The sequence below is a fragment of the Botrytis porri genome (genome assembly GCF_014898465.1).
Source record: "Botrytis porri strain MUCL 3234 chromosome Unknown BPOR_011, whole genome shotgun sequence".
NCBI classification, from domain to species: Eukaryota; Fungi; Ascomycota; class Leotiomycetes; order Helotiales; family Sclerotiniaceae; genus Botrytis; species Botrytis porri.
This window is the reverse complement of record NW_024066085.1, coordinates 165,200-190,736: the sequence shown is the minus strand read 5'-3', so window position 1 is coordinate 190,736 and position 25,537 is coordinate 165,200. Positions and strand designations below refer to the sequence as shown.

The 25,537-nt window shown below is 38.4% G+C and overlaps 6 protein-coding genes across 6 annotated transcripts; 2 read left to right on the top strand and 4 right to left on the bottom strand.

Moving 5' to 3' along the window:
• Positions 1 to 876: 876 nt before the first annotated feature.
• Positions 877 to 2,539, bottom strand: EAF01_008088 (uncharacterized protein; the record flags this gene model as incomplete). The annotated part of the gene is made up of 2 exons (XM_038916344.1): positions 877 to 2,383; positions 2,445 to 2,539. 2 exons carry the CDS (start codon positions 2,537 to 2,539, stop codon positions 877 to 879), a joined length of 1,602 nt encoding a protein of 533 aa, XP_038767706.1.
• An 803-nt stretch (positions 2,540 to 3,342) lies between these two features.
• On the top strand, positions 3,343 to 5,403 carry EAF01_008087 (uncharacterized protein; the record flags this gene model as incomplete). Its single annotated transcript, XM_038916343.1, has 1 exon — positions 3,343 to 5,403. The coding sequence occupies one exon, from the start codon at positions 3,343 to 3,345 to the stop codon at positions 5,401 to 5,403; it is 2,061 nt and encodes a 686-aa protein (XP_038767705.1).
• A 385-nt stretch (positions 5,404 to 5,788) lies between these two features.
• Positions 5,789 to 8,653, top strand: EAF01_008086 (uncharacterized protein). Its single transcript, XM_038916342.1, has 12 exons — positions 5,789 to 5,802; positions 5,901 to 6,451; positions 6,579 to 6,693; positions 6,752 to 6,791; positions 6,856 to 6,947; positions 6,998 to 7,107; positions 7,180 to 7,429; positions 7,510 to 7,583; positions 7,639 to 8,051; positions 8,129 to 8,168; positions 8,248 to 8,277; positions 8,382 to 8,653. Exons 2-12 carry the CDS (start codon positions 6,035 to 6,037, stop codon positions 8,517 to 8,519), a joined length of 1,719 nt encoding a protein of 572 aa, XP_038767704.1. The 5' UTR covers positions 5,789 to 5,802; positions 5,901 to 6,034; the 3' UTR covers positions 8,520 to 8,653.
• Positions 8,654 to 8,912: 259 nt separating this feature from the next.
• On the bottom strand, positions 8,913 to 12,488 carry EAF01_008085 (uncharacterized protein; the record flags this gene model as incomplete). The annotated part of the gene is made up of 1 exon (XM_038916341.1): positions 8,913 to 12,488. One exon carries the CDS (start codon positions 12,486 to 12,488, stop codon positions 8,913 to 8,915), a length of 3,576 nt encoding a protein of 1,191 aa, XP_038767703.1.
• Positions 12,489 to 19,811: 7,323 nt separating this feature from the next.
• EAF01_008084 (uncharacterized protein) lies at positions 19,812 to 20,776 on the bottom strand (the record flags this gene model as incomplete). Its single annotated transcript, XM_038916340.1, has 2 exons — positions 19,812 to 20,455; positions 20,515 to 20,776. The coding sequence occupies 2 exons, from the start codon at positions 20,774 to 20,776 to the stop codon at positions 19,812 to 19,814; spliced, it is 906 nt and encodes a 301-aa protein (XP_038767702.1).
• A 2,130-nt stretch (positions 20,777 to 22,906) lies between these two features.
• EAF01_008083 (uncharacterized protein) lies at positions 22,907 to 23,509 on the bottom strand (the record flags this gene model as incomplete). The annotated part of the gene is made up of 2 exons (XM_038916339.1): positions 22,907 to 23,235; positions 23,293 to 23,509. 2 exons carry the CDS (start codon positions 23,507 to 23,509, stop codon positions 22,907 to 22,909), a joined length of 546 nt encoding a protein of 181 aa, XP_038767701.1.
• Positions 23,510 to 25,537: the final 2,028 nt, after the last annotated feature.

Here is a 25,537-nt window from a genome sequence, read left to right as displayed (position 1 = left end):
CTCCACTCCCCTCTTCTTGCAAGTTCCAACAACTCTTCATCTAATAACGCAAGCCTCACCCTACTGAAGTCGTCACACCATCGTGCAGACGCAGGGTATATATGTACAGCAGCTACAGCTACGGCTTTCAGTTGATCGAATTTCGAAAATCGACGGAATAAAGATCCTATAGCATCACGGTACAACATTTACCGTAGTTCTACTTTCAGAAGTCTTCTCTGTTTTTGATTTAGCGAATACTAAATCTAGCAGGTCTAGAGATATACCATAGATTTAAGGCGTAGGCGAGATACATGATGATAGCTTACGGGGGTTGAAAGCCAAGCTTGATTAGAAATGGGGATCTGTGATGATCTGTGGTGCTGTCCGACGCCTTATGGTTTATTTGGGGCGGGGTGGGCATTCGATGTTACGGATCTGACAATGCCATGATCGCGTCATGCTGCAAGGAAACAAAGCAGTGGACAATTGGATGAAACGCAAGATTGGAGAGAAAGCATATGCAGGGTCTCTGAAAAGAAATATAGTAGTGCCCAAACCAAACCAATGAAGGAACTCTGAGAAATTTGTAATGCAGCATATACAATAAGGCTAGCCATGGTTCGAGAAGCCAGCCCTACCTGTTGGAAAACAGGTCGCAATTTCGCAATAGTGTGAAAGATTATTTTTATGGGATATTTCCATTGTCTCCGATCGGTCCTAATTTGCAGATTGAGGCTCCGGATTCACGCTTGTGCTGACATATGTAAAGAGATGCCAGTGGCTATGATTAGTGATCTACGACTTGTAAGCGAAGCCAAGATGTATATGATGTACGAAATCGTAGTGATAAATTATAATATTACTGGGTAGTATTTGGATTTTGTACAAGGACAATCAATCTTGTCTATCTTTACTGTGCGTTCGTCCATTTTCGATTTCAGGCGTGGATGATTTCTTCACGCTTTTGATCTCGATGACTTTCATATCAAGATTGACGCGGAACTTTTTCCCTCTCCACATTACTGTTGTTCCACCAAGACATGCCCATATCCAAATAGGTAGGGCAAGGATTTCTCTGCCGAGCCATGCAGATGCCCATTCTTTGAAGGGTCTTCTAAATCTTGTCTGTGGAGGTCGTGCAAAGGAAGGCGTATTTGCATCCAGCTCAACTGATGACCCAGAATGAAGGTGAGAATAGACAAACCAATCAAGGGTCATCCACGCGGCAACATTTGACAACCAAACCAAGGTAAAAGCAAGCCATGTCTGAGGCACACTTAGATTTTCATGAAACCAAGGTAGTGTTGTGATTGCGAAAGAACCATAGGCTGAGCATAAAAGGGGTTCAACGCCAGGTTCAACAAATGTGGCCAGTGTAACGGTCCATTTTCGGACTCTGAGCCAACGTACTCGGCGTGCGATGTATTCTCGAACTGACATACCAGCCATTGGTTGTATAGCCAAGTCACCAGGAACCAAACCATGTTTGTGCCACTTTTCTCCAGCCTCCTCTTCCGGTACCTTCTTTCGCCATAACAAGTCTCCAATTAAATGATCTTCGCAAATATTTTCCGAGAAAAAGTCTATCCCTGGAGAATAATCAGGAGATGTTGAGGTGAGGTAGTTTAGATGAGATCGCCTGAACATATTTGATTTGCCAACAATACATGGCGCAACTGACACCGTGTTGATTGCGGTGTAGAACTTCGCGTGCGAGGACGCCATAAAGGATTCTTCAAACCGTCCACCACCAATTCTTGCGCCTGCGTCGAAATTAGACTCGTTCTTGGGAACATTTGTAATGTTAGAGGCCAATGAATTCGTAGAAGTAATTTGTTGCCCGGCTGTGAGAAGTTGTTCGGTCTCCCCACCCGTGCTGGTTCCAGCTGTATCTACAACCAATGGTAACAAGTGGACGAATTTATACGGTGTTGTCCTTGTGCCATCTGCCTTCAACCCACACAACTTGTCGACCATTCGTCCAGCAGCACCGGTTCCAACCCAAACATTACAATCGAGGATCCATACGATATCTCCCTTTGCCTCTCTGTATCCGCGACTCATATTCCGAATCTTAGGATTGGGTCCAAGGTTGCCGATTTCTCCTCCATGGCCGCTCAAGTTTGGATCTTCTTCTTCAATGAAAATTTTCGCATCAAATTGGGGAAAGTCCGCCAGCAGACGTTGAAGAACTGGGAATGCGGGATCTGTGGATGACCCAACACAGAAGTATATTGTTAACTTATTTCCTGGGTATGTCTGTCTGAATGTGGCCGCGAGGCATTCGTATAATTGTGGCTCTAGTCCTTTCACTGGTCGTAGAATCGTAATCTGGGGAATGTCATCGCTATCTAAATTAGGAGAGATGGCAGGCTTAGGAACGGAAGAGTAGTAGCGAAACCTTAAAATACATATATGTTAGATTACAACAGGGCTAAAGCAGTATGAACTGGAAATCTTACAATTGAGTAGAGCCTATAGCTTGTACGAGTAGAATGAAGAAATACCAAGTCCAACACGCCAAGGCTATGATGTATATCAAAGTTTCCTCTTCCATTGCAAGATGCGAGACAGTTACCAGAACTGGAGTTAACAGCAGGAGCTTTCGAGAGTAGGATGAGGTCCTCCGCCCAATTCCATCGATGATAGTATGAATACGACTGAAGTCCTTATGGTTCCACGACAATCAGGTCGGTTATGGGTTTATGTGAAAAGACATAGAAATCAAGTCTCAAACCAAAAGTTGTTCCACGCTTTCTTCCTCTGCGCTCGTACCGACAAAATATTGTTGAATCTTGAAGATTACGTAATATCTAATCATGCGTTTATGCATTAGATATGCGTGTGTGTAGTGAAGGAGAGCAGAGAGGAGCTTGGATCAAGCGGAAGTTGCCGATAAAAGATTTATTAGTGCGTCTTCAAAACTCGAAATCTCTTCCACTTAAGAAAAAAAATACTTTTTTCAACTTCATCAACATCACCACAATTGTTTTCAAGAATTTCATCGACCACAACATCTTCTCCCACCAGAAGGAGAAGAGTTTTGGTAATTTGTAAGTTATCTATCCCTTTCATTCTACTCTTTTCTGGTCCGGTATATACCATCTAGACGGTTCAATTCAATTTGTCTGTCATGCAATGCGGTGATGACTCAATTCGATGCTTAGAGTGACGGCTCTGACTTTGTTCGTCCTTTCTGTACGCTCAATTCTCTTCGGAGAAGACTACAACGGTATCTGAGCATTGCAAATATCTATATCTTCTTGATCCAATTGGCACCAAAATTCTACCCAACCGACACTAACCATTGATTCATTACAGGAAATCGCAATGACCTCACGATAGCCTCATCTTTCAATCATGTCAGACACAAATGTAGTGACTCCGACTGGTGCTCCAATTGAGATCACAACTCCCACAAACCCAAAACATGTTGGACCTAGACCGCCGTCTAAGTTCCAGCAATTGAACAAACTTTACGGGCTTCCTGCTCCCATCCGAACCTTTCCTCTTCCTACTCTCATACCCCACAATCCACTTTCACTTTTCCATATTCTTTATGTTTGGTTGTCACATACAATCAATCGTCCTTCGTCACATTTTGATACCCTTTACCAAGGATGGTTCTCCCCTGAAACCCGATCCATTCACATAACAGACTCTCGGTCTATCAGAGGTCTCTGGGAGCAAGGTTTCTATGGGAAAGGAAGTCTGAGTCGCAGTGAACCGAGTTGGCTGACGCGAGAGAAAAAGCGACGGGGTGTTTCAAAAGCGATTGCAAGCGAGGACGTTACAAGAAAACGTCGTGCCGATCGTCAACAAACCAAGTGGGAGCGGGCGAGAAAAGAAAGAGAAGCTATTGATCAGACTTTATTGGCAGAAGCACAGGCAAAGGAATTAACCAAAACCAAAATTGCTGTTCCATCTGAAGAGAGTTTAATAGTCGAAGTTGACAATCTCCCCGCTTCTGCTGAGCCAAATCAGGATGCCGCAATTGCCGAAATAACTCTTTCGCATGGCTTAGATAGTGTAGATAATGTTGCTTTAACTAGCATCACATTATCGGAGGCGCCTACTGGACCAATGCAGCTTCTTGCTCTACCTAACTCCTCTATCGAAGTCATAAAGACTCAAGCCAACAAGGAGCCTTTGTCTCGCAGTGCAGTGGACGTCGATAAGGTTGCGTCTTCAAATGTCGCGTCATTCATCGCACCTACCGGACCTTTGGGCATTCTTGCACTGCCAAACTCTCTCGTAGAACTCAATCTTTTTAGACATCAAGATAGTACCAATCTGTTGGTCTCACCAAAGATTACCACAATTGTTGAAAAATCAGTGTCTAAGTCATATGTACCCTCAGCCCCGGTTGGTCCTCTGGAATTGCTAGCTCTCCCAAACTCCGCAGCGGAAGCTTTCGCAACCTGTGAGGAATCGAATCCTGATATCGAAGCAGATCAGGCCTCGAAACAATACATCGGTCACTCAACATCTATTGAGGTTGATGACAGCCCAGTCACAACACAAGAACAATTTGCACCCGTTGGCAGCTCAACACCCATTGCCCCCAGCGTTGATGCCAATGTCATTGACGCTCCGTCGACACCAGCCTCCACTGTTTCTGTTCAGAACAGTGCATCCGATGGTGATGTACCTGAAAACGGTTCATCTACATCTGTATCAGATCGCCAGAAGAGTGTTCGATTTTCCCCGACCGTGGAACAAACTACCTTCTTACCATCGCAACCACCAAGCCCTGGGCGTACTATAGCCAGTACCGAAGAGAAGCCAGAAGCAATCTCTGAACTGGTCCTGGATGAGGATATGGTCATTGAAGATAAAGAACATCTTCAATTAACAATGGAAGAGGCTTTCTTTCTCTCATATGGGTTAGGAGCTCTTACTGTCCTTGATCCCTTCAGCAAACTCGCACTTTCGAATCAAGATTTGTTTTCACTATTCAGAAAAACTTCCTACTTCCCACCAACTTCCAACCCGAGTCTATCAACGGATGATCCATTCCTCGTGAATTACGTCGTTTATCATCATTTCCGTTCACTGGGCTGGGTCGTGCGTGGTGGAACAAAGTTCTCGGTTGATTATCTACTCTATAATCGTGGGCCAGTCTTTAGTCATGCTGAATTTGCCGTTTTGATCCTTCCATCATACAGTGATCCTTACTGGTCCAGTGGTCCATTCTTGCAAAATTATGTTAAATGCAAACAGGAAAGAAGCTGGTCATGGATGCATTGCATCAATCGAGTCATTACACAGGTTAAAAAGACTTTGATTTTAGTTTACGTAGATATACCCGCACCTGTCGATGGAAATATGAAGGACAACAGCATTGATGAATTACTTGGGAAATACAAAGTGAGGGAAGTTGTCCTCAAACGTTGGTCACCAAATCGTAGTCGGGACTAAAGGTATATAAAACTCATACATATGTATCATAAAAAAAATTCAAAATACCACATCTTCAAATTTCACACTCATTGCTATATGATTCCAATTCAAATGACCATGCCCTACTCTTCCTGATCACATGAAACATAGACCACAACAACGTTACATTCATGTCTATTTATTTCTTATCACTTTACATGAATCTACCTAATAAACGCACGTCGAAAGTGGAGTAAGAGAAGCGATCGTCACTGTGCCCCTCGATTCATGACTTATCAAACCAATGATTGTAATGTTTGCGTTGCACTGCATATCATTTGTCCGTCAACGTGCGTTTTCTTGACCAAGTAATTTGGACTGGATGGGGGAAAGAGTGCCGATTTATTAGACTTTGGGATTTTGACGGTCTGTGCCTAGGTAAGAAGCTATCTACCATTCTACAATAAGGTCGAAAGTTATATAAACCTTTTCCTGTGTGCAATCTTTTGCTTTGATGCATTCTTACTAAATAGTAGATACGATTTACATATCTTATGTCGTTAGAATAACAGATGAATGACTTTAATGATCGTTTCTTTCGTATCGCTTTTGTGATCAACTTTGATATCCTTACAGAGATAAAACCATTCTTCATCAATAATATCCCAACATGGCGAAACCAGTACCAAAAGACACCGAATTAGATGCATGGAAAGATGCACCGAACGTAGATGCATCTATTCATGGCAAACAACAACAACAACAACAACAACATGAACGTGAAGAACCATCCACGAAAATAAAAATAGTTCAAAACATCGCCCTCGCAGATGCGACAGCAAAACAAAAACCGAGTCTGTGGACATGGAGAATGGGTCAACTCTATTTTATTCTTTTCCTAGCCACGCTAAACGCGGCAGTCAATGGATACGATGGGAGTGTGATGAGCTCGATCAATTCGTATGCGCAGTATAGGAGTTACTTTGGATTTGATCTTACGGAGGGAACGCCGGCGACGGGCATTGTGTATGCAATGTTTACGATTGGGAATTTGGTGGGGGCGGGGTTTGCGGGTCCGGCGGCTGATGTAGGTTTTTTTTTTTCTTTTGTAAGGACTTGTTGGAAGAAAGAGAGAAGAGGGGTGAGAGAATGAGAGAATGAGAGGGTTGGAAGATTGAATGAGAAGAAGATGCTAATGGAAATGACTACGTTAGTGGAAAGGAAGACGGTGGGGTATGTTTTTAGGCGCGGGAGTTATTATCGTGGGAGCCATTGTGCAAGCTACGAGCCAGAATTTGGCGGCTTTCATGATTGGAAGGTTTATGCTGGGTACGTATCTGGTAGCATCTATGTGGCATTCAAATTTTCAGAAAGCTGATTTCCTAAGGTGTCGGCGCAGCAATGGGTCCTAGTTCTGCGTTACCCTAGTAAGTGCATACTGAGTCTTTGAAGTGGAAGGAGAAGGGAACAGACAAGTCTCACAATATATAGTGTAAGCGAGATGGCGCATCCATCTTTTCGAGGCGCGATGACGGGTGTTTACACGACGTTTTACTTCGTGGGCGCTATTCCTGGGACATTCAGTTAGTATATTCTCCATTCCTATTTCTAGAACAAGTGCTGAGGTTGATAGTACCATATGCTACGAGCTACATCAATGGATCTCAAGCTTGGAGAATTCCGTTGTGGTTGCAGATGACGTTTTCGGGAATTGTGTTTCTTTTGGTGCTGTTCTTACCAGAGGTAAACATTCTCTTTTCTTCGAGAATCCGACGCTGGGGAGATGATAAAGAGAGACACTAACAAGATACTCAGAGTCCAAGATGGCTGGTAGCAAACGATCGACACGAGGAAGCACTTACTATCATGGCCAAATACCACGGCGAAGGCGACCGTAGTTCTCCTTTAGTGCAACTCGAGCTCCGCGAAATGATGGAGGAGATCTCCAAAACGGGTGCGGATAAACGATGGTGGGATTTTAGAGAATTGTTTGATTCGAGGGAAGTTCGTTATCGTACTATGTTGACTTGTGCGATTGCGCTGTTTGGTCAGTGGACCGGGAATGGTATGTGCGGTTTTTACATCTTATTCTGAGTTCTGTAGGAATTTTTGTAGGGTGGGAGTTCAGGGTTAATATTTGAGTAGGTCCTGTTAGTTACTACTACCCCCAAATGCTAGCAGGTGCAGGAATAGAAAATAATCACACCCAATTACTTCTCGTAAGTCCTACATTCCTTCATCCCCCATAAAAAGTGCAGAACTCACCAAAACTAGCAAGGCATGCAATCAGTCCTCTCCTTCATCGGTGCCCTCATAGGAGCAGCCTACACCGACCACTGGGGCCGGCGTCCCCAACTCCTCATCTCCACCTCCCTCATCTCCCTCCTCTTCCTCATCATACTAATCCTCAACGCCCTAAACACAATCACCGATCCCGATACTCATCTCACAGTCGCTAAATCAGCAGCAGCATCCAATGCTGAAATCGCCATGATTTTCCTCTTCTCTTTTGTGTTTGCGGTGGGTTGGACACCCATGCAGGGACTTTATGCCGTGGAGGTATTGAGGTATGAGAGTCGAGCGAAGGGAATGGCGGTTTATACTTTGGTGGGAAATGTGGCCGGGTTTTATAACACTTTTGTGACGGGGATTGCGTTTAGTGGGGCGGGGTGGAGGTATTATTATTTGTGAGTTGTTTCTGGTGATGCTTTGAAGATTCAGGGTTTGCCGTTTGAGGTCTGAGAGTGTGCTGATTGTAGCTTAGGTTTGTATTCTGGGATTTACTCGAAGTGGCTTTCATATACGTAATTTTCCCTACGTCGTCCTCTCATCTTCCCATCCTCATCTCCCACACACCAGAACAAACAAACTAACACCTTATAGTTCTTCTTCGTAGAAACAAAAGGTAGAACAGTAAGTACCACCATTCTGCTCCCATTCATCTCAGTTTCCCAATCCAATCTGTATAATCCAGCACCATAAGCTCTGAGCTTTGACTAACAGTCATGAAATCATAGCTCGAAGAATTAACCGAGATTTTCAATGCTGCCAAACCAGTCAAATACTCGTTGAGGAAATCGGAAGTGGTTATTCATGGCGATGAAGGTGTAACTGAGGTATTGGAGAAGGAAATGGGAAAGGAAATTTTGGGGTGAGGTGAGGTGAGGTGGAACATTGATAAAGATATGGGTAGTGGATGTTGTTTGTGATGGTTAGAGATTCGGCGATCGGTTTTCTGGAACTGAATAGTAGTTATAGAGAGAAGCGTTTAACGATTTTGAGCAATTTGATTTTTCCTCGTTTCTTGATATCAGCGTAGTGCAAATGTATGAACTAGTTGATAAACAATGAAGACTGATATTGGAATATTAAATAAATTATTTGACGACATAATATTTAAATCATCTTGATGCTAGATGTATAAAGATCAACTATAATCTTGTATATTACGAAAACTCCACGATGAAGGAGACAAACACTCCTTGTTTTTCACCCTCGCCATCCCTCCCATCGTATTTCTGCATTCCATAAACCCTCATATCCAAATCTCACGTCGTAACTATATGCGCAGATAACCTCTCTCTCCTCTTCTGCTCCATCAAAACTCCAGTAAACGCACCAACCATCGCTCTTCTCCCTCTTCCCGTATTCTCCCCACTCTGATCCGCATCTACAGTTGTTCGTTCCGGTGAAGTTCTCAAAAACCCATCTTGATCGTACAGCCCCAAACTTTCAGGACTATCTCTTCCTCTATCCCAATCGCTATCTACCACGTTCTCTTTATCCCTAGTTGGACTTCTACTCAATCTTTCTCTTGCTACATTTACCGCTTGACTCCATCCCCACTTTGGTGGTGTTTTGGAGGTGGGATGTTCCATTTTACTTTCTCGACGAGTGGTTTTCGTGAGAGGCTTGATCATTGCGTCGGACCAGCGAGTATCTTTGGTGTCTTTGGTTGCTTTTACTTCCTTTTCTATATTTGTCTTGGTTTTCGATAACGACAAGGGTTCAATAACAATTTCATCCTCATCGTCATAGTCCATCATATAACCGATTCCCCCATCAGGAAGGATAGTCAGATTCGTCAAAGATAGTTTCTTTTCCTTGACGTTTAACCCATGTCTTCCCATTGCTATTGGACTGCTGCCTCTGGTGCTTGCACCTCTGCTTCCCTCACGACTGGCATTGATATCCTCAATTATCTCTTGCAGATTTCCGTAATTGGGATTCATTAAGTCACTTCTCGACTGGCGTCTCTCACCAATACTGTTGACGCTAGTACTTGAATCATTTCCCTGAGGAAAATACGAGTTGGAATATGCAGAATAAGAATTCGGATAAAGTATACTGAGTGAGGATCGGTGACTTGGAACGGCTGCACCATCGATAGGTGAACCAATTGAGAGGTAATAGCGAGATGAACGACTCGTACGATGACGCTCGCTCCAGTCAAGACCAATTCCAGGTACCATCGGAGAAGAATCAGTATCACCGGCACTGATACAAGAAATCTCAGAGTTCATTCGACGTAAGAGACCAATGCTCGTGGCGATTGATTCCCGAGTGGAGTTGGGCGTATTTGATGCAAGAGTGGTCATGGCAGTGCTAAATGACCCGGATTTGTAAGGTTCTGGTCGGGGCCCGGTTAGATGGACAGGAATTGGTAAAGGTGGGCTGAGGACTGGTGGTGCGGGTAAGGATGTGGACGGAATAGTCAATGGAGACGGAGGTTTTGCGCGCGAGAAAAGTCTGGGGCCGAGAACCAATGCATTGTTAGAGGCATTAGTTGAGGACTGAGAAAAGCGTGCAGAGCTGGGTGGTCGATTATTTGGAATCTCATTGAAGGACACCCGTCTAGGGCTTGACGCTCTTGAGTTCGTAATAGCCGAAGCTGACATTCGGGAAAAACTCGACGGGTTGCTAGCTAGTGATGGCGGACATTCAGATCTCCAAGATTCCAGAACATCAGGGTGATGAATTTTGTTTTCTCCAATGATCGGTTCTGGTGGGGGCAGTGCCGGAAACGAAACCAAAGTATCCGTTGGGGTATCAGGGCTTATGATTTCTTCATCAATGTTCTGTATGTGACGACGGACTTGGGACTTCATAGCAAGTGATGATCGGGCGTGTTTGAAGAACTCAACTTCAGAATTCAAGTTCTCAGCATAATAATTACAAACTGATAATGTTGGGGAATATTCATCGGAGTTTGTCGACCCAGATACAAATCGTTCTGTTGGCTTCAAAGGAGGAGCGCTGAGAATGGAGTTGACTTTTGAAGGTGGTAGCGTAGAGGTATATACTTCTCGTTCGGGTGGCGTATGTATTACCACTGGTTTGAGTTGTGGAATATTGAAAGTTGGGTTAATTCTCAAAGGAGGCGGTGTCGCGGACCTTTCACTACTCAGTGACACCTGTCGTGAGCCTGGCTTCAAAGAGGGTATAGAGATACTGGGATTGAAGGTAGAAGTTGACGGGGGTCGAGGCATAGCACTAGACCGTCGGCTAGCGAGTGAAGCACACGAAGGACTTGGTTCCACTACACGAAGAGTTGGTCGAGATATTATCATTGTCATGCCAGGAGAGTCCCCTTCCGATTCTTCATGAACCACACTAACACTTGTTGGTCTAGATAAACCAGACATTCGTATCACATTCGAACGTTTATGTCCCTTTCTCTTCGATAAGATCTTATTAGGACTTGCTGTCATTGGTCGATTTTGCATAGCTTCTTTTGGTGACCACTGGAACGGGTTGAGCTCAGTTGATGTTAGAGGAGATCGAGGTTCCGTGACCAGTGGCGCTTTTCGATTTCCTGAAATATCCTTTAATGGCAAGTCGCCATGATGCATTGCTTGCTCTCGTATCTCTTCCTGCCCGAAAGTAGCCTTTCTTATGGAGCGAGGTTGTGGCTCATGAATTGTAGTAGATGGGATGATTTTGGACCTTTTAACCGAGGAGAAGAATGGATCATTTGTGATTGATGTTTTGTATATTCGGTTTGTCTTTACTTCCCTGTTAGAGCCCTTCGTAGGAGAAAGATTCATTTGATGGCGCTGTTCAAATCTTCGTCCACTTTTGCTCGGTGACGTGAGCTGCGCTGGAATTACAAGATCAGGTGTGTCGATGCCACAAAGGCTGTCGTCTGAATCTCCAGATGGTGTCGGTGATCGCCCTCGATTGTTAAATGCTTTACCAGCCGCTCGCGGAACTCTCTTTCCCGGACTTGGAGTTCGTGGTGATTGCATTTCATTATAAGAAGCGATGTCTGATGTAGAGCAATCAGGTGCGAGAAGAACTTCCCTGCTCTCTGTGGCTTTGTTTAACGGTGGACTAGGTAGTCTTTGCTTGGGGGGTGATCCTGGAAATCTCCCTATGTTGCTCCAACTTCTCCTCACGGATTGTCTGTGGGTCTCCCGGAGACGCTGAGATGTTGATTTCAAAATTGATGATAACTGGTTCTCTGAGTTGGATCGACTTCTGCCACGGGGTAGTCTAGGCTCCCCATTGACTATGGTAATATCCTCGACAGAATCCGAATTCTTGACATGGGACTTCCTCGAAAACGTCCTTTTTGGATGTTGTGGTTCCTGGAGAACATAACCTGGTGGGGCGACACAATTGATTCGTATGTTTTTCTCTGATTGGGCTTGTGGAAGTGACGTTGCGGGCGTCTGAATCCTGGATGCCAATGGCCATGAATCTCTGATGCTAGATCTATGCTTCTGGAAGAGGTGCTTAGGCCCGGATGATCTCTTCGTACCCGGTCTGACAATATTTTCATCCTCATCATCGTCATCGTCATCAACAAAGCTTGTGTTCTTCGCCGTACCACGCCGACCTGGGACGTTCCTAGGCGGTAGGTACTGGTAAGGAGTTGCAAATAGAGGAAGTGAATACGGCGATAGATTTTTTCGCCCAGCTGAATTCGTGTTTTTGTCATGTTGAGCCTTGTCTTCGCGAAGTTTGATTGCATTTCGATGATTTCTTTTTACACATGTAACCGCGATAACTCCAAACACGATCAACACGATAGCACCGCCAATAGCGATACCAATAATCCCACCCAACGGTATACTTCCGGATTCTATCGGGATTTCTGCTTCTATAGATGGAGGAGGCATGTTCGAAGTAATAAATTGCACAAGATAATCAGTTGAGGTTATCGCAGAATCCCAAGCTCGATGCTTTCGACGTCCTTTCTTCCGGGGTAAATCTAAACAAATGCGTGTGATACTATATCTGTGAAGAATACTTTCTCATATGATGGCATAATATCTGCACTTGCGATATTACTTTGCTTAGAGGATAGATCGTGATGAGAACTTGATGAAAAGATGATGGTGAAAGGTCGAAAAAAGAAACAACAAACAGAGACTGCCAAGATGTAAAAGTTGTCATGGCAGTTCTGAGAAGGAATGTGTTCTCACATTCCTCATTGCAGCCAAATTGATTTCTCCTGGATATCCCATTGGCATTTGGACAATTTCTCCCTTACACTGAGAGCGATTGGAATGCACCCGATATTTCAATATTAACCGCCCTTGAGGATTGGATCCTCAAGAAACCCCATCACAAATTGAGTTATTTGGTTGACGATTCCTTACCGTTTCTCATATTCCTTAGATACAAGTACGGCTGAAATGAAGTTATTCCGTGTACCTGTTTGAGTATCATCAAGCAAAAAAAGCAAACGACAGTAGTTGTTGATTTCCCTTGCTTAGATGTGAATGACTAAGATTATGTAAGACGCCCTCCTCCCACAACATTTGACGGACCACACTCGAGCCCACCAGCCCCATCTATCTAAATAATCATTTTAAACGAAGATAGCATCGGTCTTGTTACATAGAATTTACTCAATTCTGGCTTTGAGCATGTAGGAACATCAAGCAAGAGTAGGGTAATCGATAGTTAGTTTAATTCTCATTTCGATGTTGAAAAGCAACAAACTGGAGCATTTTCCGTCTGGGGTTTGCAATGAGCTATAGTTATGCCATGTCTTCATCAGGATGAGTCTCGCTAATTGTAACAGAGGGCGATGTATGGGAGAGCTCTCTTAGTGAGGGAATACTTCATTTGATTGATTTTTCTTCTCGCAACTCAGGTGTAAATGTCATATCATTAGACTTAACCAATATCCCTACATCGTACACGCCCCTATAAGTCGACCACCCTACTTTCGAGCCACCCTTGTTTTGGGCCACCCTTTTTGTTACGGAGGTACCCGCATCGCAATATGGATTATAAGATAAACCTAAGGCCTTGGTGTTGGAACCTATGAAAACAGTACTGTAGGGATAATTGAATTAAAAAGTAACTAAAGATAACGTGATTCATCACCGAGTGGATCATATCACCAAATAGATTACTTTCACCTCAATTGACATATTCAAATTCATATTATTCAACAACCATTAATTCAATTAATTAAAGTTATTAAGAATCTAATAATCTAGAATCTATTATATCAATTTGATAAGTTCTTGTATTATAACCTATCTTTCCATAATTACTACAATATCGATTAAAAGATACTTCCTTATTAGAATTCCTTTTATTTTGATGCTTGTTATATTGAATCTGAATATCAACTTTTTATTAAGATAATATATCCATAGCCTTCTATCCAATAAGTACTCCTCCTTAATGTATTTGTGTCTTTTTTATGCGTCGATATTGGCTTAATGCTTTATTAGCTTTTCGAAGTGTATGGTTTTCTATATTTAAAAGTGTATTCTTATGTACTAGTCTCTCTATATCCTTAGCTAGAGCTAGTACAGTCTTAAATAAAGATATAGAAGAGTTTGATTGATAACGAGTTATTCAAGATTTAACTAATATTGATTGAGAAAGAGCTTCTGTAGGATTATAAGGAGTTTGAGAGACTCAGAGATCTAAATTGAAAGGGGGGGGAGTAGGCGTATAGATTCGAATATTTAATTTGGAAAGCACTACTTCAGGATCAAATGGAACTAATCCTGCTCCTCGAAACCCAGTTTTCATATTCTGATTCATGATTGATTATTGATATACAGCTTTGAAAGCTATAAAGAATTCGATCTTTAAGATATGATTGATATATGCTTTTATAAATCCTTCAATTTGAGTACCATATTCTCGTTTTAAAGTATTAAAATATTCAATATTAAGAGACTAAATTAAATGACTTAAATGTAATAATAAACATATATATTTAATATCATTCTCTTTACAATAGTTTTGGAATGATATTGATTTATAGCTTTCATGCCCATTCAATACTAGTATTCTATATTTACTTTTAATTCGATTTCTTATATATTTATTAAAATATTTCAATCATTTTAATCTTATCTTATTATTTGTTTATCTATTAAAAATAAATTTAATAGTCTAATCTATAAGAAGATCGATTTCTATATACCAATTGAAAAGATACATTTGTCCTTAAATTATCAGAAATAAAGGTATAATATCCCCTTCACTATTATTACATATAATCACTATCGCCCATTCTTGATTGCCTAATTGTATAGCTTTACTCCTACTAGATCTCTTAGAACTAGTAATAACCATACCAGAATTTATAATTCCCATTACAAAGCCTGTTTCATCGAAATTTCATAAATTACAATCGAGAATATTAAATTTGTCTCATATATTCGATATAAATCGGAACCAATCTCCAATAAGCTTAGGATCTTCGCAAAAAGCTTTTTGAAAATCATAAATACAAGTAAAACACATCCTTAACTTTTTATTACATTTTACAAATAGATACGCCCATTACTTTCCAACTCTCTTTGCTTTTTTTAATTCAAGAATATGATTCACTATATCTTCTACCCCCTTATATTTAAGTACAAAACCTTTTATATTCATATCAATTATATATTGAATAATAATCTCCTCTTTTAATTTCAAAAGATTATTATTATTTGGTAGAGATTCGATATAAGGAGTAAAATCATTTATTCTATAATATAATATTGTATATAATATATTATATAGCTTGGCAGATCATTAAATACTAAGTTTTTTGTTTTTTTCGAATAGTCTTGATAACTAAGAGTATTCGAGCTTTATTATTATTCAATTATATAATAATTAATTGATAAAATATATATTGAATTAAAACATAAATATTTGAGGTGAAAATAATTTATTTGATGATATAATCCACTCGGTGATGAATCACGTTAGTGGTAATCGAATAAATAAGTAGTGATTAAAAGATAGGTACTTATTTTTTATTGGTATTTATTTTATAATAGGTATAAGATATATAGTAGTTATAGGTTAATTAATAAGTATAGGTTAGATAAATAGTAGTCTTATTAGGTCATAAGGATAAGTATTATATGAAGGAAAGTCGATTCGATTTGTTAACTCGAGTAGTCGAGTAGACTTATCGATTTAATCAAAGTATGAAGGTTTATATAAGGAAAGGGGTTTTATTATAATGTAAAGCTTCATATTCAAAAACAATTATTAGTTTTATTATTATAATTACAAGAATTACAACTAATTACAACCTTATTGAATTCCTACTTAAAGTCTAATCTAAACCATTTCGAGAGATTTCTAAACACTTTTACATAACTCTAGAGGCAGCTCCTGTAACACTTTTATATCAAAAATCGTTTTTTCAGCCTATTAATATCTTTATCAATATATAATCTAATTTAATAAAAATTTGAATATATATAATTTAGATCATTTTTAGTTTACCTTAAAAATTTCAGATTTTTAGGAATTTTCTGTATTAAGATCTAGAGCTTTAAAATATCGATTTTTCAATTTATAAGGGAATTATATACAAATTTAAAACTTTTATAAAATCTTTAATAACTTTTTAATAACAATTATTAAAAGGAAATTATATATCTTTTTGAAAGTTTTGAATTTAAAATTATATAGAAATTAAAAAAAAAATTAAGAAAAACTAATGAATATAGAGATATATTATATAATGAGTTTAGAATAGTATAAATAATCCCTGCAATTTTGAGGGTATTTTTTTAAATATTTATTTATAGGAAATTTTCTTTTTTTTCTGAATCTTTTAAAATGAATATATTATAAATTTATTATAAAATTTTATGATTTATTTTTAACAATTTTTATTAAAAAGTTATTAAAGATTTTATAAAAGTTTCAAATTTATATGTGATTCTTATACAAATTTAAAAATCGATATTTTGAAGCTTTAGATCTCAATACAGAAAATTCCTAAAAATCTGAAATTTTCAAAGTAAACTAAAAATGATCTAAATTATATATATTCAAATTTTCAATAAATTTTATTTATAAATAAGAAAATTAAAAATTTCATTTTTGGTGTAAAAAGTGGTCTAAAAGGGGGGTGGTTTGAAAGTAGAGTACTCGACTTATCGTACACACCTTTATTTCTTTTAAAAAAGATATTCTAAATTCAATATATAATCAATCAATTATTAAGTTCTATTAATAATTATAAATAATATATTATATTATTATTTATTTCTTATAAAGTAATTATTATATAAAAATAATTATTATATATAATATAATTTCAATATTAAAATTATTAATATAAAAATATTATATATTAATTTATTTATTAATAGGAATAACGAAAATTGATTTTCAATTTTTTTTTTATAAATTTGAATATATTTTAATATAAAGAATTGAAAAAATTAAGTTTTTATATTGTAAATTTGATATTATATTAATATATTATTTAACTTTTATAAATAATCTTTTTTAAAATAAAAATTAATTATAAATCAAGTATTTTATAATGATTTTTAAGCTTTTTAATTATATAATATTATTAATAGATTAATTTTAATTATAAAACCAAAAAAGCTATATTTTATTAAATATATATATATAATTAATTATTAAAAAAATTATAAAAATTAAATATTAGGATTATTGTTACGGGAGCTACCTCTAGGATCATGTGGAAGTGTCTAAAGATCTCTCGAGGTGATTTAGATTAAACTTCAAGTAAAAATTTAATAAGATTGTAATTAATTGTAATTCTTATAATTATAGTAATTAAACTAATAATTGTTCTTGAGCATGAAGCTTTATATTGTAATGAAACCCATTCCCTTATATAAATCTTCGTCTTATTTGGATAGCTGGGACAGCCGGTTGCTCCTGGAGCGCTGTCGTTCCTAAGCTGTTTATTACAGGACACTAATCCCATAACTCTTGATGTTCTAGCTTATTCTTTTGTCCTGGGGCTAATCCTCTGGGACATTACTAATCCTAATGAAGCCTTCTTGTTTATTATGTTTTGTCTTTTCTAGGATCTACTATCCTGAGAACTATGTTCTAGGTTTCTAGGGTATCCTATAATTAATATTATATACATGCCTAAGGCTTTCCTTAAGTGCCTAATGTTCCCCGGTATATTACAGCTGAATCACTAAGGCCTATAATATCATTATAGCCTATAAGTCAGTGATTCTACAGTCTGTTACTAATCCGTTGTAACAATTATATAATTAATAATAAGATATTTCTAAAAAAGATTTTTTCTTAAATTTATTAAAAATAGAACTAATTTGAGTATTAACAAAAAACAGAATATATTATAATATTGAATTGTAATTATATTTAATTTGTAAAATTATTAAGAATATTATAAAATTTAAGGACTTTTTTTTTCAAAAATAAATTCTTTTAAAAATGAATTTATAATATTTTTTTTTAAAAAAACTAATAGACTTATTTATTAAGAAATTAGAATATATTTTTTTTTCGTTTTATATATTAATTTATAATATAATAAATTATAATTTTTAATTATTTATTATTTTTATATAATTTTATTATTATTATATTATATATTTTCTAATATAAAAAAGTTTAATTTTCTAATTAAAATCCAAATAATAATTTCAGATTCTTAAAATCTATAAAGAAATATTTTAAAATATTTTAAAAAGAATTTTTAAATTCTTTTTATTTTTTTGAATATTATATATATTTTTGAAATTGTATTTAAAATTTAATTTTTTATATGTTTCAAAATTCCAAACTTTTTTTCAATAATAATAATATAAATTAATTTGAAAAACTTATTTTTAGTTATATAGATTCATTCTAATATAAATTTTTATTAAATTATTAATATCTTAAAATATTATCCTTTAAATCAATTAATATTCCATTTAATATTTCAAATTGATTAAAAACTGATTATTATATTTCATTAATCTTCAATTTGTTTTTTATAAACTTTGATATTATTATAAAGAGTTTTGGATTTATAATCAATTTTTAATTCAATAAATTAAAGCGTATAAGATACAGGGTTGTGCACGATGTAGGGATATCGGTTATTCAATTGTCCGTGCTGTGGTCTTACTCGCTTAACGATGGTGTAAGAGGAAGAGGTGGCATCTTCGATATTTGTGGGTGTATGGTGATACACAACTTTGCGCGAAATGGAAGGAATTAGATCACCACAATAATTCTCACCATAAGATATCACTGTAAATTAACATATCTCAACATCTCACTGAGAAGGAATTTTGAAGAGGGTGTTCGAGATTTCGGATTTGCAACGTGATGCTTGTGTTGTTAGCCAAAACGTTTCTCATGCCTGGGTTATGAATGTCACCCCTTTTCTCGAGTAGATGCTGTAGTTGACACAAGAAAGTTTATTGCCATAAAATCACTGACGTCATGATTCACCTACTTCATATGTACAGCCTCACTATTTGCCGAACTCTGGAAGCCTGGTTTCTCCGCTGCTAGGAGATGAATTCTCTTAGACGTTTCAACAGAGGGTTCAGAGACACAGTGTAGACGGAAGTTATGGCGGATCTTCTTTCAAGCTCCAATTACTCTTTTCTTCAAAGCAGTTGAGATTGTGTATTCTCAACGACTAATCACATCTAGCTCTCTTTCACCTCTGTCCCTTCTTTTCTGCAAGTAAAGTTTACACTATTCAATTAGTTGACTTTAAGATGTAGTCTTGAATAGGAGGTTGTTAGGTTGAGAATAAATTCAAAGCACTTTCGAGGCATAGAGGAAAGTTGTATTACATATGAATTAAGTTGAATTACAGGAGGCAAGATCCCAAACGTACGTATGCTAGTTTTTAGCTGTAGAGAAACAAATACTGGCTTCTGTTTGAGGAGTCATCATTTTCTTCCGAGAAATCTCATCCTCAAATTGCCACTCGAACTTGTGCCATACACTCAAAGTCTATAGTTCCGAGGCTTTTGTGAATAACTGAGATAAAAGAAAGTTCTTCGCAACATCTTCATTAAGTACTACTAGAATTAGATATCAAAGAATTGATATCGGCAAATCTAGCAGATAGAATAAAGAGAAAGATAGAGAAACTGCGTTTCCAAAAAGAATCGCCGCCGTTCTCCCCTGTACCCCCGCCGCCTGATAATGCCAGACTCGCAATATCTAAACCCCATCATATGATAAACATCTTCACCATGTTGCTACATGCAAAAACAGCCAGAACAAAGCTTCTTCGCACTCTTCACCTTCGCCTTCTTTGTCATGGAGTTTGTCTTCGTCTTTGACTCCTTTGGCTCCTCTGCATTGTCCAATATGTCTACCTCGTCGATCTTATGTGCCTCTAGATCTATCTTTCTCTTTGGCTCTTGTGATTCTTCTGCATTTTCTATGATTGCCACTTCGTTGATCTTAATTGCCTCTATATCCGCCTTTCTCTTTTGCTCTTTATCATTTCTGATTCTTTCAGCTTCCTTAGCCTGTTCAATCTCACACTCCCTCTCCCACCGAACATCTAGGTCTTTGTAACCTAGTCTCTTCGACTTTTCTTCAAGTCTCTCACAAAACTTAGTAACATCATCTTGATAAGCATTGTACTCCTCTTTAGGTGTAGTCAACCAAACACCCCCATCTTCATATATGCTTTGGTTCTCGGGGTTGCCTCGGGAAATGGTGCCACAGGTACAGTTGGGACAATTTGGGTGCAAATTGTTTCGATATATGAGACCATAATCATCGGGTGTAAGAACGCTGGGGTCAAAGTATTGAGGAAGAGGGTTATCGATTCGAGGATCTTTTCTTGGAAACGGTCTGTAGTGTGGATTGTGTTTTTGGGTTGGAGTTCCGCCTGTTATTAATAGTTAGTCTCATCTCTGTTGGGATGCAAATAACTAATTAAAAGCTTACAGAAGGTTTCCCAAACTTGCTGATCAACAAGAAATTGCACGTAATCTGGTCGCAGTAGTTGGAGTTGAAGAAAAACTCTCTTGCTGTGGATATTTGCTGTTGCTTTCTCTACTACAGCGGCGAATTCATCAACTGTAACACCCTTGCCATCCACAGATGGCAAGTGCTGACTGAGAAGTAGGCGTGCAAGATCTGGAATTACCGATTCATATAATTCTGGCGTTCTGTGTGTCTCACCGACCGGCGTAATTTCATCGTCCATGTCGAGTATCTATCTACCGTGGCTTCTCTTATATAGAGGGGACTTTCTTCTATTATAGAAGGGTTTGATGATTCTGATGTTGAACAATAAGGATCGATGTATATGGAGTAGCCACGATTAAGCTGGCATTGATTATGAAGATGAGATGTTCCATGGATATCAGAATGGGTTTGAACCTGGAAGAAGTGATGGTTATAAAGACTTTTCCGAGATCGGAGCCATACTTTCAAAAAGTCCCAGAGATATTGAAGGTACTTGGTATAGCGGTACCTATGTGTCATGAATATCGATATCGTATGTATGATGGAATATAACGTGTCGTTCGCATTCGCTACTCTCTTCTCCGCGTTGTTTGGGTTGAAAATTGCACTTGAGTGAAGTATCCCTCTTGATTATAAATCTTAAGTTTCATTTATTCGGCTTCGTAAGAGGAAATCTCAGCTACGTCGAGCTAGTAGCCGTACAATTGCCGTATATTCCATAAACACAAAGTGAATTCGTTTTTCTGAAGGCCTATCACCATTCGACTGAATGCCAAATGGACGAGTCTAATCTGGACTTCCATGTCTCCAATCAGCCCGCACTATATCTACAAACATGGGCTGCTAGTACAACCCTGGCTCAGAAATTAGAGCCGTAAATTTATGGAACGGGACTAAAAAGTGCATTCTTATACTACAATTAAGCACAATGCAAAGAATCCAGCACCATTGAGTCTACCAATTGGAGCCTGAGATATGCATAAACCCTCGAGTACTCGCTGGTCATATATTCGTAGTAGAAGATTCTTTCATCTACATGCATCCTATATGTGATCATTCGACGGACTCCCCGCCTCTTCCCCTGACCAATGTTCGAATCTTCATCCTCGGTCTTTTCGACTTCCAAAGCTTGGCTGACACTCTGCCGCGCCTCATCCTATCACATTCTGGTCTTCGAGCGATCGATAAGCGCAATGATTCATCATCGACGCGTCCCCCCAGAAATTGGGCACTGAGAAGCTGAGATAGTGTTACCAAGATTGGAATTGAAAGAGATCGAGTTAACATGATGAAAAAGACATTACAGGATAACGATCCGTCTAGTTTCCAAAACAAGATTCGCTCGGAGTACTGAAGTTGTGATAAATGTAGAATAAGTATCGACCATGCTGATATCTTCAAGATTGTTACAGTGAGAAGAGTAGACGACTCATAAATGATGTTGATAAGTCAAACTTCCACTTCATTTCCATAGTTTCTCAGATCAATAATGCTGAACTGAAGGTTGTCTTTATTTGTGTTTTTTATTTGCCTTGCCGTATTATCATGTTCCTCACACTCTGAACTCCGACAGCTTGATTTCGATTTACCTCATCAGAATACTTTAACTTTAAACTTGTTCCTTAATGACTAACTCCAAGCTACCTACCCAAAGGACCTCAATGATAATGGAAAAGGACACAAAAAGCTGTTCTTTATTGTCGTGCTCTAACCTTTTCAACTCATTAATCATTGAAGATCTCAGAACCAGGACCATTGGATTTATGATTCGAGCTTGACACGAAGATGACGTGCTAGATACCTGAATGACTCCATGGAAATATTAACTTGCAGACGGCATATGGCAAGGTAATTTGATTGTCTTTAAACTGCGAATCAAAGCTTGTAGTAAAAGTCCAAAGTAACTTGAAATGTTGAAATCTACTCTATTTGACACTCTCTCATGGGATTGCGCTCTACTGCACGCAAAGAATCTAGTTGTAGTTGATGATGCATTAGCGTGGCATTTTGCACATGTATACATTCTAAATGTAGGAAAAGAACACAAAATCACATTTAATGAATGTGCTAACTTCGTCAATTGCTGTAGCCTATAGAGAATGGATCATGTGGAGAAATGCCTGCCGAGTTGACATTACTCCTCTGGAATCCATCATAACAAATCCACCATAACAAATCCCATATTCCCATAGTCCCCCAAAGCCTCAATATCTGAAATCCTTGCGGTTATAGCTCCTTTGTATATCTAGTACTGTATCGACACTAATAACAACTTGTACAACCCATCCGAAAAAAAGACAGAGAGTAAAAGCGACAGTCAGTGTCAGTATCACATCGAACGTGATTCAGACCAGCATCTAGACGTTCCTTACTGAAATCGCGGTTGTTTGGCAGAGCGGCCTTTGACTCCCCGTCTCAAACGTTCATTGACCTCTCTTCGTGCTAATAACTCCATCTCATTAGCGGATAGGCCGTGGTGATATGTAGGAACCTTTTCTCTAGCCGATGAGACTGGAGTTTGAGTAGAAGCACCGACATTAGGAGCTGTCTTGTGTTGGGCTGGCGCAATAGGTACACGGTCGACTGGTCGAGGAGTATAGTGAGTGACTGGGAACGGATTTATGTCGGGCATGTCGAGTGGTCCACGAGGATCGACACATGGGAAAGATACCCAATTCTCTGTGGTGTTCATGGCGACTGTGATAGCTTGTTAGATCCTGATTCCTTAGATAGAGGCGATGGATTAAAACTTACAAAAGTGTTCCCAGATCTTGAAGTCAATGTTGTAAAGATCAAAGTCGGGACGAGCAAGAGCTCGATGATAGTCATTGTTTTGAATCATTTCGCTCCAATAAGCAGCAACCGCCAAAAACTCCTCATTACTGATTTTTCCGCGATATGATCGGGACTCGACAACAATCATATGTTGCAGATGACGACCAATTGATTGGTAAAATGGATAATGTTCCATGATTGATGAGCTGTGTTGAAGATTGTGGTAAGAATTCTCTGGATTTGGAAGAAGTGCTTGAATACTTTCTCAATAGAGTATAAGAGTATGTTCGAGATGAAGGAAGATATTTGATGAGTAGAGAAGTTAATAAATAGCCTTTAAAGCTGGAAACTTTCAATAATTGTAGTAAAAAAATGCTGTACCACTAGCGGATTAGATATTTCTACGGCTAAGATTTGAGATCCGATAAATCTCCTGCTGTACGATAAGAGTTTCCCAATAACTCATTGCCGTATTGACTGGGATCACTTAAATAAGTGAATTCGAAAACTAAAAATCAAGATCATACGATTGATTGCTCTTCTCTTCATAGAGTAAACAAAGGCTTCGAGCCAGTTGAAAGTCAAGTTCGACAGAATTGTGAGGAGAATCATATAGATTGCTCTATCTCTAGAGAGCATTCTTTTTCTTTCGATAGGGAAAGGGATCTCAACATATTTCTAAGGCGAAAGCCTTCCTAGTGAGAGCTACTCAGTTTTTATGTGCGATCAATGTTGATTTGTTTGCTTTTTCCTCTATTTCAGATTTGCCGCATTGATTAGAGATCTTATACTGCCGAATCTAGTTGATCTTGATTGAAGAATTATCAATATACTATACTTTATTCAAGGTCGAGCAACACAATAATTGACTCCATTATTTGAAGTTCTTTTCAGAGCTGGGAGACTAGCAACCATTCTTCAGGTACATTGATGAACAGATGCTATAAACTGGAGTCAGTTTTAGACCCAGTGACTCCCACACTCGATATCTTGAGTGTCAAGGAAGACATTCTTTTATTTAAGCAAATCCCATTCAAACAATGAAGTCAGTTATTACCTTTTAACCTCATCAATAATACAAAGATCTATTCTACAAGTTTGAAGATGTATCAAGTTTCCTTGATACATATTACTGATACTATACTAGACACTTATTACCCCTAAGTAGTCACTCAGTTCCCAGGATGTATAAAATATGGTCTTCAGCCACTAACAAGGCCCACCAAGCTAGTACAGCACAAAAATCAACAAATCAGTTCGCAAAGAAATAGCACATAGCACATATACACCCCATAAACGAAATGATGGTACCAGATCCCCAGAACAACTTGATATCATTTCGGAACCAATTGCTCTAGAAGGATTTCATTATTCCAAAAAGTCTGCCATAGAGATTCAAATTATGATCTGGTATCTTGTCAAAACACCCGACCCTCGCTTAATTGAGATAGTTCGAGCCTAGAACAGCATTTCTGCTCCTCGTGATATCACCAATTTTTTTTGCTGTACAATTGGGACAAATGAAAGATTGGGAATGCTGGAAAATAAAGTTGCTTCCATATCAAAGGACGCCTTAGACACCTTGTACCCACCACTTTAGAGAATAAACTCAAATTCACAAGAAATTTGGTACTGGGAAGACATCACAGAAATCATATTGCTAAACACAGAATTTCCAGAGATTTGAACTTTTCATATTCAGAGTCGTAATCGGTCAATCCCATGAATACTATATAAACTTCAAACATATGTGCAAATAGTCGATGGATGACAAGTTCTGCAGAGAATAACGATAGCTTAAGGATAACTGACATGACACGAAAATAAGAAATTAAAAACACAAGATCATCCTGATTTTGAAGGAAACATTGGTGATCTCAACCCACGCAAGTATGAATTCATCGACAAATCAAAAAAAGAAACTTGGTGCTCCTTTGCTCCATATCAGAACTCTCCGTGTACACGCCCCACCGAAACGATGGATAGTGTCAAAGAAGCTTAAGATGTCATGTTAGATGCATGTAATGTATTACTGAGATGGTTTCCCTACTCAGTTTCAACTTGAAAATTTTTGAGCAATCATCGCATGATCACACCAAGTTCTCGAACCCCCTTTATATAGTTTTCATCTGATGTACTCTCGGACATGATCTCCTCCATCATTGGCTTCCAATCGTCTTTTAAAAACGCATGTAGTGGCTTCCCCGAATTTGCAAAATTCTTC